Below are 12543 nucleotides of genomic sequence, written 5' to 3'. Positions count from 1 at the left end.
AAACAAATAGAATTCTTGAATATTGGCTTTATAATTATTGCAAATCACAATACTGTGTTATAAGCTTGATATTACTTATTACACCAAAAATTAGTTCTATATATCATTCAATATACCAACTATTAACATAATATATATGATGACATCATATTATTAAGCTTAAACAACATAGGAATTCTAATTTATATATTGAAGAATGCTAATTAGAACTAAAACTTTAATTTTTCTTTATATATTATTGATAGATTCAATTTCATTCTCAACTATGAATGACTGGGAAAGGAACAACAGGCTTAACCCAAAACTGTTCCTACTATTTAAAATATTACGGAAATGATGAAATGATTTCTGATCGATTTTCTTTCTAATTAGTAGATGTTGTGTCTCCATAATATTTCCTTTCATTTAATCAAGGCCAAATAAATTCACAGCTGTCCATGATTCATGTTCACAATAATTATTAGCCAGATTTCAAACAAAATATACGTTTCCAAACTATAAGAAAAATATTATTGGTTGGGATCTGATATAGTTTTGATCATATGTGCGACGAATGATTTTTTAAAAATATAAATATAACCTTTTTTCAGATAATCGTAAATTGGAGACAAAAATGGCATCGGCCTTAGAAGTGACATCAACATTCAAACTGCTACCAAAAACCCGACGCGCGGTGATCCTCCACAGAGGACTATTCAACAAAACCAGACTATTTAGTACTTCTCCTATAGCAATTAATGTGATTGTTCCAAGAGTGCAAAATAATTTGAACAATGACTCGCGTAGTTTCTCAACATCAACAAAGTTTGGTGCAAATCTGTTTTCTTACAATAAGCACGTGCAGGGAGGATCGGCTCCTCTTTTTAAGCGGCGAAATGTATTCATGAATGGAGCCCAGTCATTGATCAACGATCAGCATCTCAGTGCAACAAAATCGTATTCCGGAAGTGCGGCAAAAATTGTGGAATCTCCTTTCGGAGATGTTACCCTTCCTGAACTTACGTTACCTCAGGCCATTTGGAAGGATATGGACGAATGGAGTGAAATGCCTGTTATTGTAAGTAAACATAATAATTATTATCATAACAAATTATTCCTACAAGTCAATTTTATGCGCTAATTTTATTCATTATATTTTAAATGCAATATATTCTTAAAAATTGTATATATTTTTTGCTGAAAGTGATACCCACATAAGCCCAAGGCTTTTGCGTGGGTAACAAAGCCGATAATAATGGAAGATGAGTGAACTTGCCGTTTTTTTAGGTAGGTTCCGAATCACTGAAAAGCGATTTTTCAACTCATAAATCTTATTCAGAAAAGTTGTATTACCAATCCAACGAGTTAATATTTATAGCGTTTAATACCGGTATTGTTTGTTTTGTTTCAATACTATAATTTATAAATATTCACATCTCAAGAATACTTCATGATTTTTATTTTTTTAATACCGTACCGGTACAGAATTAGTCACCAACACACCCACTCAAAAATGAATAACGATTTTTATCTCATAATTTTCTAAAAAAGTTATCTAATTATTTAAAATTATTACTAATCAGCCACTGGCTTTCAACCAGTGTTATCTACAAATTATTTACTCAAGTAAATTGCTAATATGTTATATTAAAGAAATACAATTTAAAATATACTGTACCAAGAATATGAATTGAATGAACAAGGCAATTGAATAGGCCAAGCATACATGTTAGGTTGTTGGAAGTAAAACTTTAGTTTTTTATCTTGCTTAATATTTTCTTTTTCCTAAATTTTAGCCGTTTTAATCAAACTTTTTCATTCATTTTTTAAGCTCAACAACTACTGTATCAATTCAATCTGTAAAAAATTAGTTCCACTGTGCTAGAATATTTGAACCAAAGCGATCTTTGTCTATGCCCTAATTTCCTACTCAAAATTGACAATAAAAGTTAGATTTATGTCACATCATTAATTTTCTCTACTATATTTTGCTCTTATCCACTCTTATCTTTATTCATGATCGCGTTAGTGAGCCGTATTACGAATTCATTGCCTCTTTCTGATTACATTAACAAATCGCAATGTTTTATTTATTTATAGGATAAATCAAACAATACAATAGTCAGAAAAGAAAAAACAGACCCAAAACTTATTCTATTTCTTATAAAAATTCTTCTATAATATTTATTTAATGTTAATACAGTAGCGGTGAATTAGCCTACCGTATTTTACTCGTTTTTGAATCAATTTATTATTTAATCTATCAAACCTACATACTGGTAATCATTTCTATTACATTATTATTCCTTAAGAAATATAAGTTATGAAAAGTTTTTAATTTTCCCACACTTTTTAAATTTAATAGAAGTTGAGAGTTTTAATAATAGAAACTAGTAATGTTATAAGTGGGCAATAAATATTACCTGGATCATAAATAATGCCTGAAATAAAATAAATAATGCCTGGATCACATATTAACAAACTCCAAACAACAAATTTATCCAATAATATACCACTCTAGCATCACAGATCATTTTATCACCGTTTTGGGTCTACAAAGATGTCCGGGAGCAAGTAACAGAGCGAATCTACATGAAACCGATTCCACAAACCGAAAAACAATGAATTTAGCTGGTCTAAGAACATGTCTAGCAGAGGAGCACTGGGTGGGAGTTCTTGAAAGTAATGATACAGATATGGTCTACGAAAAATTTATAGAAATTTTACAACACCACATGGATAATAACTCTCATCAGTACAGACCAAAAAATAAAATTAAGATCATCAAACTTTGAATTACGAGAGGGCTTGTCTTATCCATTAGAAAAAGGAATCTTCTGAATAAAAAGAGGAAATTACAACCAGAAAATCAAGAACTAGCAGCCCATTGCCGTCTCTACAGGAATACGCTGACGTCGCTTATCCAGAGTTCAAAAGAAGATTACTTCAAGAATAAATTCAATGAAGCAGGAAATAACATCAAGGAAACTTGGGAGATCATAAAGGATGCCACTGATTCAAACCGAGAGAAGACAGATCAATTGAATGCTGTAAAAATAGGAAATAATGTTGTAACATTGAAAGAGAATCTTAATTTATTACTGAATCTCATTAATGAATACTTTGTTGGTATAGGAGAAAACATGGACAAGGAAATATCAGATAGTTTAGGTAAGAATATAAGTGATATTGTAAATAGTTATAAGCCGAATGTAAGAGTACCCAATTCTATGATTTTTCTACCCATAATTGAGCAAGAAATTATTGAAGCTATAAACTCTTTAAAAAACAGTAGTGCGCCGGGTCTTGATGGTTTTGATAATAGAATTTTAAAAGGCATTAGAGAATTAATTTGTAAACTTCTGGCTCATGTCTTCAATTTGAGTCTATTAACTGGAACATTTCCTAAAGCAATGAAATTAATTTGTGTCAGACCTATCCATAAGGAATGTGATAAGCTAATTTTAAGTAACTATAGGCCTATATCACTAATAAGTAACTTATTAAAAATACTGGAAAAGTTAGTAAAAGTTCAGTTGATGAGCTATCTGGAAAAATATAATATAATTTCTCCAAACCAATTTAGTTTTTGTAAGGGAATCAGTACGGAATCAGCAGTTTCTGGAGTTGTCAAAATTGGTTATCCATAACCCAGAGGAAAAAATAAGTGTTTAGCTGTATTTTTGGATCTTGCTAAGGCCTTTGACTCTGTGTCACATGATACATTACTTAAAAAACTTGAAGCAATAGGAAATACAACTCTGGAGTAGTTCAAATCCTACCTTAGCAACCGTCAGCAGAGAACAAAAGTTGGAAGTCACATGAGTGCAGAAGGATCCATGGAATTTGGAAATCCTCAAGGAACAGATTTGGGCCCAATTTTATATCATATTTGCAAATGAGTTGTGCTCCATTCGAATCGGAGGTATAGGGTAATAGCATTTGCAGATGACACGGCCCTACTTTTCCAGGGTAGAAACTGGGATGAGGTATTTCAAACAGCAGAAACAGAACTCTCCAGGGTCACCACATGGATGGGGAACAACCTATTAACATTGAATGCAAGGAAAACAAATTTCTTAACCTTTTCTATAACTGATAGCACCAAACCATCAAAGTCATCAATGAAGCTCCATTATTGTAAAGGGGAGAATCGAAACTGTGATTGTCCTCTCATAAGGCGCTCTGATAATGTTAAATATCTAGGTATAATTGTAGATGATCGATTGAATAATAATAATAATAATAATAATAATGATTATTATTATTATTATTATTACATAATAATAATTGTATACACAATACAATTAAATGAATTATTATCAATTAATTTTTTTTTCCACTCAAGATTGACAACTATTTTTCTTTTCATATGATTTGAATTGAAAATTATTTATTTTGGGATCACTGATTGATTATATCAATGTACTATTTCTATGGTTTTTTTTAATATAATGTAAAACTTGACTCCTCCAGTCAAACCTTCTTTAGAAGGTTTTGGAGAATTTATATTTCGTCTGGTTATAATATTTGAAATTTTCCACTGAAAGGGAATCTTCTTATCTTTTGTCATTCTTGCTTTTTTATTATTCTTCATTTGTTTTGTTTGTAAGATTTCTTTTTATAAGAGTGTATTTTTCATTTTTGTTTGTTATATTTTCTATAATAAACTCCCTTCTTCTGGGGGTACCAGGACGAAGGAAAAAAAAGAATTACCATCAGTACCTCATATAGGTACTAGAAACCGAGGCTACATCACGCATTTTCCCAGGCTACAGATAACCTTTATGAGAGTGTACACCTGAAAATTCTATAATAAGTACAAACTCTAAGAGGCAGAAGTAGTCAACAAAAATTAGCCTAAATGAATATTGCTAAAAAATATATATTATTTAAGTTCAACAGCTTACCCAGTTAACTGATAAATCATTATTATAACAGTAGAACTATATTTATAGTGATAATCTTAAATTTTAGACTTTCAAACAAAAGTCATGAGACATTGTCACGAGTCGAAGATGTATTGATATTATGCAGCATTCGTGGTTGAGTGGTAGAGTGGACATTACTGTCCAAACTTCGCCACATCAACAAATAAAGAAGTCATTCTATTCTATTATCTATTATAACTATTGATAGCCTAAACGAGATATATTCACGAGATAGTCTAATGTTTATTTTTGTGAGCATTGAAATGTTCTCAGGCCTTGCTATCAGCAATACAAAGGTGAAGTTCCATGTCACAGTAGTTGTTCTAAATAAATGACTGGCATTTTGTGAAATAGGGTTGGAAAAATAACAAAACGCACGATTTACTCGATTCTTTATCACAAAAAAGAAACTATCACATACGCAATTAATCGATTGTTCTTTGTACTGTAAAACGAAAAGATTCTTTAGGAAATAAAAGAGTGATGACTGTGAACTTTAGAAAGATCCGCACGTGAAGTGCTCGCGGATTATTTTCCATTTAATATTTTTATTTATCTATGAGCAACGGCTCACTTGAAAAAAAGGTTATCAGCTTCTATTCGGAAGAAAATATGCCTCTTAATAAAAAAGTAAATAATCTCCTAGCAATATTATTGTGTAATAATGTGATGAATCATTCACAGTAGTATGTACAGACTTGAACTTACATATTCGCTGTTTAATTATTGAACAATGATATGTTATAGACCGCAGAGCAATGACTGCACATTAATTTGTTTGAGAGAATGAGAAGATCATTGAAGGAAAGGAATCATTTTAAATTGAAAATTGAAGGAATTTTTGGCCTGTATTAAACCAGTGAACGAAAAAAATAAATATAAATTTACCTGATGATTTATTCTTTGTAGCTGATTTTGTGAACTTGTGATGTCTCTCATAATAAGAGCTTCGTGGTTCCAATATGAGCCAAATTACAGAAAAATGAATAATATTTTTTGTCTGAAAAAAATAGAAACATTAATTTGTAGTTTCAAAACATTAAACGCAATGTGTTCAAATCGAGCAAGTGGATCTGAAAAGATGTGACAATTTTGGGTATGTAGAGTAGGTATTTAGATCACATATGAAATTTCAAAATGTATTAATTGGAACTAGCATTAGGTAACTATTGTCCTGTCCGGCATTTCATTCTATAATATTCCCTACATTGTAAAAAATTTAGATCAGCTAACAAGAGATGATAATATTATAATTTATTTGTTTATTATCAGTGTTGATCTAATTGAGAAATACCTATTAAATCTATTTTCCCACAACTCATAAAAAGATCTGCCTAATAACTAATATAAATGAGTTGAATACTGATAAAAAATGAATAGATCAAGAAAAAGTTAGCAAAAATACTCCATTTACATTAAGAGAGTCTTTAGACTTTTGAGGAATCTGATGAATCAGAGGATTTCATTTATAGATTACATAGTAGAAATGTGCAACGATAAATTGATATCACAATCATCACTAGACAAACATAAATCAAACAGAAGTGACTAATTTTTTATCAAGTTGATAAGGAGACAGCCGTTTTGTATTACTAGGCTGTATTAGTAATTGATATTACATGTAGTAATCACCAATGACTAGTTGGAATTCATGTAAGTCAACCAAGAATAAGTTCTCTGATTCAGTTATACATTATATATTCGATACAAATTCTGTCATTTCATTACTACAAATACTTCAAATTCCTTGATGAAACGAAGAATAATCAATGAATAGTGAATCTTTATTATAAGATAATGATAATAATATTTAAATATTAAATATTCTAAAGATAAAAGAATATGAAAGATGCTTCATTTTCTGAATTATCTTTATTTGTTAAAAATCTATTGATTTTATTTTCAAGGCAGAATTTTCATTCTTTGTAATTAACGTCAACTTATTTTTTGGAATGTAGTTGATTTTGATCAAGAATGGTACTGTAAATATACTTGAAAAAGCCTTAGTAGATTGAAATCTGATTTATCAGGAATGAGGTATTGAAATAGGACCATGAATTAATAAAAAATTTAGAAGGAAATTTTCCATTAATATATTATTAAGAACTAATTAACTTAGTCTCAAATTATGGTATTTCAACATTAATTTCCACTTTCAGAATGGTATGTATATCCTGAATACTTCAAACAGGGAAGTTTTTCAATATTGGTGAAAACTGATCAAAAAGTATGACCAGGTTGTCCCATTTCACAAATAATAAATAGACAAATGAGAATTCATTGTACAAATTATTAGTCTTTGAAGTAATCCAATTACATTAGGACTTGAGCACCACTGAATCAACCATACATAAACATAAGTACAGTACTTCTCTATTCTATGTTACAACTCAACACAATGACAAAAATTCGAAGATTCTAGAAAATGCCCATAAACATCTTAATCAGAAGTCTACAAAAAATGTGGCACAAGGCAAATTTTGTTAAGAGATAATGCGTTTTTATAGATAAAGTTATTTATGAATTTAAAAAAGATGAAGAACAAAGCTGCTGCCTTGACAAACCTGGAAACATAATATGTTAAATGATATTATGAAGTTCCTCATCTCTATCTTCTATGTATATAGAACTGGAAATACATATACGGTAATGTACATAAATGTAAATGGTTCTATTAAACAATCCAATACAATAAGCCTATTAAAATCCATTATAAAATAAAATAAACTTCAATATGAGACATAGATTTATATAATGAGTTAATGTCTTTATTATGTTGAGCGAGTCAAATGAGTCTAGTATTTCAAATATAAAACTCATAAAATTCGGTTTTACTTTATCATCTTATTTCAGGAAACGTTTACAAAGAAAAATGAATATAGAAATACTCTTGAGCAATCAATATGTTGAAATGACTTGTGATTATTACACTTTGTTCTCTAAAAATGATATTATCGTTAACTAATGTTTCTTAATACAGTTGCATACATAATAATTTTTTAAAGTTGTCACGATTAACAGGAAAGTATGGTGTGGTGCGTCATCGTTAAAAACACATTGTCAGTATTGGGGATTACAACACAGTAATTCAAATACATGTTGTCTTAATTGAATAATAAAACTATAAATAGAAAATATGGTTCGATCTGGATTATATTTTAAATGTAGCATTAAAATTGATGAAACTAAAAACTTTCTATGCTTAATATTTCAGAATTGAGATTTGGAATTTGAAGAAAATTTATTATACAAAAATAAGAAATTATTTCTACTTTAAACATTATTTTCAATCAATTAATACTACGAGAAGGTATGTCCAGTATCTTTCTCAAAATGTAACTATTAGTACTTTTAAACGAAGTAAAAATGTATTTGCATCTATTGCTATTCATGTAGAATATGTAATAAAGAATTTGAATACTTATCTATATCTCTGATATCAGAATCAAGTTCAACGTTTCCTCAATTATTTTTGAGTGGTCGCTCCTGTTGATTTTTTTTCAGACGGGGGAGCACCCCTGAAAAAATGACGTTTTCAAGCTGTTGTGTGCAAGGAAAAAATAAGTAAAATATAACAAAATATGTTGTTGTTTTTTCTTCTTGTCCCAAGAGTACGGCACCTTAATATAAATATGGATATTTATATCTAAGACCTACTCTGACCTATGGCCGTTGTCCGATCTCTGTTTACACACACCCTTAGTTGGTTTGTATCATATTATTTTTAGTTGTTTTTTTAATAACTGTGAATGAGAAACTATTATTACTCCCTATGTCCTTAAGATAAATATTATTTTTGGGCATTGCAGACATGTGGCAGTACAGGGAGATCCTACAAATATTCGGAAGGACGATTCATTTCGCACAGCTTCGGCAGTGCGCTGCTCTCGACTTTGAAGCTGAAGAAGGGAGATGTCGTGGGATTACTGATGCCCAATATACCCGAATATGTATTCGCAATTCACGGAGCGCTCGAGGCTGGATTAGTAGTAACGTTCGTCAATCCTCTCTACACTGCTGGTCTGTTCAAATTATTCACTTATTCGCTAATTGTATTTATTATTTATTGATTACAATCTTACAATGGAAATAAAAGGTAAAGCCCAAAATATGTTCCCTAACACTACAGTAAAATTTATATTTAGAAAAACTTTACTTAAACTAACTTTACAAAAAAAACATGATGATGAGAAAAGTATAAAGATGAAGATTAGGATGAGCATGAAGTGGTGATGAAAAGGTGATAATGATGAAGAAGATAAAAGGATAGAGGGAAGAAAGATAGAGAAGGATAAAATATTATTAACAACAATGATTTTTGACATTGGTTGCTAAGAATTTCAACCGACTTTTTAATTATCAAACGGAAATCCAAATTAAATGCTCTAATTCACCCCGAAGACTTCTGCTACTGCAAATATTGACAACAGGGTCAATAATGGATAATAATGAATTATTAATTCATTAGCATTTGAATAGTTGCAATATCTCAGTAATTTTCATCTCTCTACCGACTTAATTCATTTCAATCGAAACAAATTGAGTCAAAACATTGACTCAATTACAAACAATTTTACAGGAAAGGTTGGTTTTGCTAAACAAACTGAATCAGCAAATAGTTATCCTTGTTGAAAGAAAACTTTGACACTCGAAAAATATTATTTTGATTTCTAAAAACATTGTTTTCTTGTTTGTATGGATGTATCAGTGATATCAGTTGAAATTTTTATTTTAGCAAGAATTAAAGTAAGAGACCACAATATATTTTTTAAAGTTGATTGGATTTATCATACATTTATACTAGTTTTTATATAATATTATACTACCTACCACGTCTTAGTTTTATTGGTATTAATTGATTTGTTCATATTGTAATATCAACGAGATACTAAGCATGAGCTTCTTCTCTACAACTGGGCACTATAAAATATTTCTTTTAATGACTGAGAATGTAGAAAATGAGTCAAATTTATTCTGTACTCTAGCTCACTCCAAAAGAATTACTGATGTAAAGTATGACCAATACCAAAAGTATTACTGGGTGTATGAAAATTTTCATTTAATGCTCATAAAACTTTTTTCAAGCATAAAAGCTCTTCAGAAGAAATTTGTTTATAATTTAAACACTTAAATAAATATTTTATTAATGTATTTCTTCGCAAGAAGTAATTGATTGTGCAAATGAGTAGGCCTATAAGTGAATAGTGACGTAACGTAGGTAAATAGTGGGTCTGTAGAGTTGGTTACACCAAGGAACCCGGAAGTATTTCCTCTTCATGATTGAAGGGATCTTTGGCTGCCAACATATTATTGGATAATGGGGGAGGTCATTCCCTCTAGCCCCTCTAGAAGCGTTATCATTGGCAATGAGATTGGTTGGCATAAATAGTTTGTAATCACTTTAATCAATTATTGGCATTGTATGTACTTTATTGAGAAACACATTAATAGTTCGGGACTCAATGGAGACTTGCCAAAGTAGAAAATGAGTCTCTGATGACAGGTTGCATGTCAATGAAACCACAACATTTGAAGACTTCAACAATTCATACTCACGGCTATGATGCCAAAAAAGTTGTCAAACTAATCCACAGATTTCTTATATTTTTATACAATCGATTCATATTCCCATATTACCAAATTCCAAGTATCTAAAGAGTTCTTGGTGCGTTTTTTTGGTGTTTCATAGATATTCAAATCAAATTCAAATTAATTTCATCAAATTGAAAGCAATACAATAAATACAATGCATGAATCATAAAGATAATAGATAAATAATAAGATTCAACACCTACATTCTCAAACTAAAGATAACTCGTTTTCAATCTGACAATGCCAGTAAAATCTAGGTTTGTGCGCTTGCATAGGTTCATAGTACTACTCTAATAGAATTTTTAAGGAATGAAATGAGAAAGAAGGATGAAAGGAGAAAGAGAAAGAAGGAAAATCTTGAAAAGTATAGAAATGAATATACAGAAGTTTTTAATTACTTAAATAATATATTGTAGTAATTGAAAACTTCTGTATATTTATATACTTTTCAAGATTTTCCTTCTTTCTCTTTCTCCTTTTATCCTTCTTTCTCCTTTCTCTTTCCTTCGTCTTCTCTCACTCTCAAACATTTTTCATTTTGTGAACATAAAAGTGTTTTACATTTTTCCTCACAAACTATATCTATAATCATTTTTAAATGATTATTGTGACAGCTTCCTTTAATCCTTCTATGACCAATTTTCATTTGTATTGAATGAAATTACAATACATAATTTTTAAACCCAACCTTTATACTTCACATTATACTTGAATTTTAACCACGAATTAACATTATTAAAAATGATAATGTACAAGATGAAATTATTATTAATATTATTGAGAAATTTATTCAACAACATGGTTCAGATTATAAAGCTTCAGGTTACTTTGAAAATATTTTTACAATAGTAACCCATTATAAATATTATTCATAAGATGATTTATATTGCATTATTTTGGATAATTTTACATTATTTTTTCACTTATGATTGATAATTGATTTACCGACATTCAATCACCTACGAGGGCCATTCAATAAGTAACGAGACAAATGACTAATTTTCAAAAACAGTTTTTCAATCCGAAAAAAACGTTGTTTACTTTCCAAGCAACACTTATACATTTGTCCTATCTTTCTGCTAATTTGTAAATGCCCTTAGTTTGGGTTGATGTCGAAGCCACTGTTGCACGTGATTTTTGACCACTTCATTAGATTGAAAATTTTTCCCTCGTAGACCCTCTTTAAAAGATCCAAAGAAATGAAAGTCTGATGTGTCTTTTGAAAAGCCATTCTCCTTCAGTCGCAACTGTTGACTGATTTAATGCCGGATTTCTTTGTGAGCGTCCGTGAGTTGTCTAGGCACACATCTCGCACAAGTTTTGTTGTACTGCATCTTGTAATGGATAATGTTATGGACAGTTCCAACACTCGTGTTTACTTTTCCACTTATAAATTCAACAGTTATACGCCTATTGTCCCGAATTAACTAATCAATTCGAGAGAGGAAGTTCCAACTTTAATTGGTCGTCCACTGCGTTGATCGTCACAAACTTTTATACAGCCACTTTGAAACTGTTCTACTAAATTGTAAACGTTTGAACGATTCAAACAATGGTCTTCATACACTTTCTTTGTGGATTCTTTCAATAATTTTTTGTGTGTATTTCACTACTTTTCACACCTTCAGCAACTAAAAATATGATCACGACAAGTTGTTCTTCCACGGTGCAATTCTCAAGCCAACTCGTCAATGGTAACTGATTCAATTTGAGATTATGTTTACTAAAACCGATAGAACAGCAGATCAGATGTCATCGCAAGGTTGCCAACTTCATGTCCTAAAAGTTTCATATGGATCAATTTAGCCGTTTTTGAACATTTTTAATTTTGTCTCGTTACTTATTGAATGACCCTCGTATAAGGTTTATTCAAATGTTTATTTTTTGAAACGCTTTCAAGTCAAGTTAAATCATAGAGAAACAATAGCGTAAGTAGATATCCCATGGTATAGGGCGTTTATGTCGCAACTTTTACTGTTACCTCAAGCCGATTACTGTCGATTTTTACTGTTTTGACCGGGTAAGAGTGTATGAACGGCAC

General features: G+C 30.3%; 1 protein-coding gene across 5 annotated transcripts in view; it reads left to right on the top strand.

Moving 5' to 3' along the window:
- Positions 1 to 12543, top strand: part of LOC111061783 (probable 4-coumarate--CoA ligase 1) — a 33213-nt gene that overhangs the window by 1583 nt on the left and 19087 nt on the right. For all 5 annotated transcript variants that reach the window (XM_039437832.1, XM_039437828.1, XM_039437827.1 and 2 more), the window contains exons 2-3: positions 591 to 1057; positions 8720 to 8930. In XM_039437832.1, the coding sequence (XP_039293766.1) occupies positions 614 to 1057; positions 8720 to 8930 (655 nt within the window). In that variant the 5' untranslated portion in view covers positions 591 to 613. The remainder of the gene's footprint in view (positions 1 to 590; positions 1058 to 8719; positions 8931 to 12543) is intronic.

The sequence above is a fragment of the Nilaparvata lugens genome, chromosome 11 (assembly GCF_014356525.2).
Source record: "Nilaparvata lugens isolate BPH chromosome 11, ASM1435652v1, whole genome shotgun sequence".
NCBI classification, from domain to species: domain Eukaryota; kingdom Metazoa; phylum Arthropoda; class Insecta; order Hemiptera; family Delphacidae; genus Nilaparvata; species Nilaparvata lugens.
The sequence above is the reverse complement of the archived record's forward strand: the minus strand, read 5'-3'. Positions and strand labels throughout refer to the sequence as shown.